Genomic DNA, 6,000 nt, shown 5'->3' on the forward strand with positions numbered 1-6,000 from the left:
TGCTGTCATCTGTAGGTCCACTTGAAACAGGCCCCAAAAGCTCATCGAAGCTATTGTCAGATACCACCCCAGTTTCCATGGCCCATTGCGATGCCGCCCAACCTTTGGTGAAGTTAAGTCGCCCATTTTTTAAGGAGAACTTCACCATCTGTAGAGCTTCCATGAGGATCGGGCTGATACAGTTATGCCTCTTTGTGTACGTTTCGCTGCTCGACGAGAACACTCGCTCACAGAGAACAGCAGATGCCTGGACTGGGAGGTAGTCCATAGCAACGGCATAAACCGTTGGGAACATCCCCTCAGACATCTGGTCAAAATCTCGTGGTCAACAACAAAATACGTCACTTGACGGAGACGACTCTCACCTGCCAGAAGGAGAGTATATTTGTTCCCCTGGGGCTGATGTTAGCTGTGGTATAAGCCGCAAACTCCTGATCGATTGTCTGGACGATATCGTCGCCAACTGGCGGTGCATCCCCCTCACGAAGTCCGTAGACACGGGAGCCTAGCGTGCGTGATTGTAGTTTTGGGGGTGGTTGGATTGGAGCCGGTGTATTGGAGGTCCACTGTGCTCTCTTGATATGCATCTAAAGGACATATGAGCGCATGCTGTTGCTAGCTAGATAGAGATAGACGTACTAGTTTGAAAATGAATTCCTTTGCTGACTTTACCCGGTCCTCATCCCAATGATCCGTAGCCCATGACATTCGGCAGGTTGGATCGACAACTATAAACCGATCATAAGACATCAAATTTTATAAAAATGTGAGGGACTCACACATCGCAACGGCATATGCATTTGTGCAGGACATCCTGTCATCATACTTCTCCGCCCAAGTCAAACCAATGTTGATGAGCGGTGCACAGTGCGGGGCGCTATTGGCCACCTGCTTCCAATCCTCAAGTAACCTTTCAAACGCTGGAACCGCACGACCCAACATGGGAGTGCTCTCGCTCGACATGGATTGCTGAGCTCTGTGGGGGGGCTGAAATTACAAGGTTAAATACAACATAGGTTACGAAGATGTCGATACTGACCTCCAGAATGACTTCGAAGTCCTGTAGGAAATGCCATTCTATTGGGCTCAACTTTTTGTCGTATATAGAACGTTGGTTGGGAGACTCGAAGAAACATATCAACCGCCTGAGCAATGGTTAGCCCACGACAAATATTCAGTGAGATGAGACCTCACCTGACGTAGATTGCGTAGACGATTGAGCATGACATAAACTGAATCCCAGCGGGTTGGCTCATCGAGCAAAAGCTCGACTGTAGGGAGCTTATAGGCTCGCCTGTATCTCCCCGGAACCAATCCTTTTCATTACCTATCACGATGGTATCCCTAAAATTCGAACGTCGTTGGTTTGATGCACGGATGGAGCGAACAAGATTTCTGGCCCGTTTGAGAGCTTTACCGGTGATGGCGCCGACATACTCATTCTTGACGACGATTTGACCACACACATTCCAGGTATTCTCCACGGATGAGAAATCCGCTGTCGCATAGTCGTCAACAATATGTTTTACACATATGTTGATCACGTGCGGAAAGCAAGGAATTCGGTTTTCGATTGGATCATATGTGATCTCGCGTTCTTCGAGTAGGTTTGAAAGTTCCTTCATGCATGTTTGATTATTCGCCGCGTTGTCCAAAGTAAAGTGTCCAGGCTAAACGAAGTCAGAGCACATCATACGGTACAGCTGAACACTCACATCCTTTGCAACATCAGCGCGATTGAGGAGATTCAGTATTACTGAACCGAGAGATTTGCCGGTATGACTTCCTGGAACGTGATGAAATGCGATTAATGCTGCCTTCAGGACGAGCACCGACGTCTGCTCTTCCTTGGCAATCCAATGAGCCGTGAGAGCCAAGAAGGGGCGGAGCTTCTGATCAGACCAGAGGTCAGATGTAAAGGATATTTTCCTTGCGCCCTCTGTAAGAATACATAAGACGTATGGCGGGATTCTCGATAACTAGACACTCACGGCAAGATCACCTTTCAACACCTGGAAATATTCTTGCCACGCTACAATTATGAGCTCACGAAGTTTTGTGCGGTGGAGAATGTCTGAATCGGTCAAATCCTCCCGCAAAAAATGTATCAGGCGTCGAAATTCTAGACATTCTATAACGTTCATCGCCTGCAGAAATTGAATTAGCAAGGGCACGTAGAAAGTAAATATCAACTTGCTTGATCATCCGCAACGATGAATTTCACCAATTGACGGTGCATCTCGTCAATGCTGAAATCGGGGATAAAATCGTCTGGAGATAAGGTGGTTCCAGGTGGAAATTGCCGTGTCCCTGATTAGGGATGGTACCGAGCGACTCAATGTGATACGCAGGGTCCCGGTGTGGGAGAAATCGTAGAAGTCCGCTATAGTGATAGCGTACCGATCCTGCTGGGTGCGAGAATAGTAGTCGACCCAAGGGGATAGCTCTGAGAGCAGTTCCTCAAGTATGAGCGAGGGGAACAGTGAAGAAGGAAGTGATGCGCTGAAGACAGAACAGCTAGGTATGTGAGGAGATGCGGAGATGCGAGAATGCGCGGAGATGCGAGGTATGCAGATGCGGAGATGCGAGGTATGCAGATGCGGAGAAATGAGTGAATGTCAGGTGGGTACCAGGTATGCGAACGGATAGGGTACCAGGTATCAGAACAGGTAATCGGGTAGAGCAAACTAGGTACCAGGTATATGCGAAGACGTGCAGAAACCGCCTTGCAAAGGAACTCAACTAGGACTAGCAATAGTCAACTGTCAATGGCGATGCGAGCGTTTGCGCGGGATGAGAAGGCAAACAAGTGATTGCTCAAGCAAGGAAAGACAAGGTAAGACTAAGCTAGTGACTCCGCAACACACAACCAGAGAGGGAATGTAGGAAAGTACTGGATACGAGTCTGCAACGTAGTATATATCATAGTCCGTAAGAAACCGGAACTGTATAAGCGAGCGCATATGTACGCGAAGTCGGAGGGGATAATATGTAAGTAGCGCTATGCGACCTCATGCATGGGAACGGTATGCGGATAGTTCTGCGAATGATCAGGATCCAGTAATAAGAGATAAGAACGCACCAGTGGGAACTGACAGATACGGACAGGATATGGACGGACGGTACATTGCGATGCGATGCGTAGAGTGCGTGGATTCCGCAACCTTGTGTGATGGTCCGCAACGGCCTGTGGAAGGTAGGCATGACTTCGTCCAGTAAGGGAAAATGGTGCCGTACGGGGGCTGCAGCCAGGGCGTCTCCTACACCTGCGGGGGACTCAAACACTGACCATCCCTGGTCAGCAGCATGCGTGGAATGTGGACTTAGCAAGGGACGTCCAAGGATAAGTCACGTGACCGGGCATATCGGAACGGTAAAGAAAAGGATGCGGATGCCGGTGATCGGAGTTGCGGACTTTTGATGCTTCTGTGGACCCGGAACAAGGGTTGCGTGTTAACACGTTGCGTGCGCAGTTTCCCTTCCATATAATCCTCTTCTTTTCCCATTCTTTCTCGTTCTATCCTTCCTCTGCTATGCCTCCTTTCGTGTTCATCGACAAGCCATCTGTAGAGGACGAATCCGTGCGCCTTCGCAAGGAGTTTGCGACCCTCGTTGACAAGCTGGACGCAACAATCAAGACCATTCCGGATGACAGACCAGAGTTGATGCAAGAGAAGCGGGACTGGAATGCGCAATGGGATGCGTTATCTGTGAGTGCCCGGTGTTCCTTTCTTCGTGTTGTGCTGATTGGTGCGTAGGCTGCGTTCAGTGCTTGCTTTGCTGCTGCGCAGAAGCGAGGGGTTGCAGCTGTCCTTGTCCACAGCTGATACCACTTTGGTGAAGAGCGGCAATGTGACCTACGCAATGCATGAGTGTCAATTCGCGGAGAAGTTGCAGGACGATGCGGAGAAAATGGACGTGGTTTGGGCGATGCTGGGGGTGGGGAGGAGGATGCGGATGGGGAGCCTGAGGTTGCGAGCGCCACAGTGGTGACGTCTGCCAACGTGCGCGTAAGGCGAAGAAGCCCGCAGAAGCTGATGAGCCACGCGTGTCGGTGCGTTGATGTCCTGTTCGTTGCGTGTCAGGGACTGTTTGGCTAAGGATGTGGTTTGCGCAGAAATCTGGTGCTCGTGCGGTCGTCCCGGGTGCTAAGGTTGACCACGTTCTTCCTTGTGGCAATTGCAAGAGGCGTGACCAGCCTTGCAGTGGTTCGCGGGGTCAGCAATGCGATCCCTGTAAGGTTGCGAGGACCAAATGCGAGTACGCGTCCTTTGGGAAGGCATCCACTAAGAAGGCCCCGTCCGCAACTCCTGTTGCTGGTGGATCTCGCCTATCCGCGCCTGGTTCCATTCGTCGTACCGTCTCCTCTCCGGAACGCCAGATACTCGAGGTCTCTGATAGTGAGGTGGGTGCTAGACGACGTTCGGTCGTTACTGGGAAGGGAAAGAAGCTGGCAGTAGAGGACGATGTTGGTGATGCGGAGGATCTGGAGGAGTTGCACGAGATGCGCCAGGTGCGTGCGCAGCTCATGCAAGCCTATAGCATGATCTTCGAGGCCACCCTTGCGCTCGACAAGCAGGAGCAGCGCATCCTCAAGAAGCGTGCTGCCCGCAAGTAATTACCGTCCTACTCATCTGCTTCCTCCTGTACTACATTCGTTTTGCCATGTATGTGATCGTGTTTCTTGTCCGTTCCCGTCCGTGTCCATATCCGTATCCCGTCTGGTTCCTCACTGGGTGCCTATGAAACGAGAAGGATGGTGAGTGCGCGCATACGGTTACTTTGTTAATTTGAGAACTAAAAGATTGAGGACGTGTCTGGTGCGTGCGGAGTACCGTCCGTCTTATCGTCATCGTGCGACTGGCCTTCCTCTGTGTCAAACCTGTGTCCCGGTGTGTGGTGAGTATACGATGCGAACTTTATATGAGTCAAACTGTGCGTGATGGACATATGCCGAGTGCGAATGAGAAGGGTCTCGGTTGGTTGCGCATCGGGTCTCAGTCCATTCTGTCTTGTATGTATATATGTCTGCGTGCGGTGGAGTACCGTGTTTTTCTGAATTAGTTGCGGTGTGGTTTTATAGGGTTAAAAAGAGGCACCGGACAAAACCCGGGGTAGAAATGCATACTATATTACTTGATATATACTGAGACGAAGCGAGCGTATGTGTTGAGTGAGGTTTGAAAGTTGAAGGTTGCGGGGGTGGAAACGAGTGAGCGTAACGAGTGTCGGGCAAAAGGAATGTGGGAGTTTTATGTGTCTGGGTCCGCATCTTCATCTTCCGGTTCTTCAGTTCTCTTCTGCAAGGTCATCCAGATTGGCGTCGCGGATGGTCTGAGCAGGCCTCATCTTGTTTGCATCCGGGGCAGAACTTGACCCAAGATTCTGTGGCGATGCGAATTTCCTTGCGACTATTAGGATCCGTAAGCGTGATGTCTTGTTCTCCGTTGGGAAGGTCTTCAGTACGGCAACTCGTAAGAGTGAAGAATGGTCGTCCGAGGAGTATGTCGAAGTGTGCGGATTCTATTACCTGTACTTGGAACCAATTTCCCCTGAACCAAAATCTAGCGCAAGGTTTTCGATGACACCGAGCGTGCAATCTGTGGAAGTATTGACCGATTCCATGGTTAGCTTGTGATCCGAACGCAAGTACTTCTGATCCGAGGCTTTTCCATACTCTCCTTGGCATCACGATGCATTCAGCGCCTGGTCTAGGATGCAAGAAAGAATCCGCCTCCCTTCAAGGTTGCTTTGATACATCTCAATGCTTCGAAGTGTTCAGATACGATGCGCCCGTCGTCTGCTGCGGGGAGACAGTGATCATACTTTCGTACGAATGCTTCGATCGGAACGCGAGGTTAACTCATTGACTGATAATACCTTCCATGACTCGCTTCGGGGTGATGAGCTCCCGGAATACCTTGCGGATGTCGGGTGAGACTGCCATGAGCTCCGTATGGGTACATTGACATTTGAGTCTAGCATGCGGTCCACGACTCG

General features: G+C 50.5%; 1 protein-coding gene across 1 annotated transcript; it reads left to right on the plus strand.

The window, feature by feature from the left end:
- Nucleotides 1-3,533: 3,533 nt before the first annotated feature.
- DEU56DRAFT_761052 (uncharacterized protein) lies at nt 3,534-4,618 on the plus strand (the record flags this gene model as incomplete). The annotated part of the gene is made up of 3 exons (XM_041350496.1): nt 3,534-3,750; nt 3,898-4,054; nt 4,102-4,618. 3 exons carry the CDS (start codon nt 3,534-3,536, stop codon nt 4,616-4,618), a joined length of 891 nt encoding a protein of 296 aa, XP_041202432.1.
- Nucleotides 4,619-6,000: the final 1,382 nt, after the last annotated feature.

The sequence above is a fragment of the Suillus clintonianus genome, assembly GCF_016758775.1.
Source record: "Suillus clintonianus strain FC179 chromosome Unknown DEU56scaffold_139, whole genome shotgun sequence".
Lineage (NCBI taxonomy): Eukaryota > Fungi > Basidiomycota > Agaricomycetes > Boletales > Suillaceae > Suillus > Suillus clintonianus.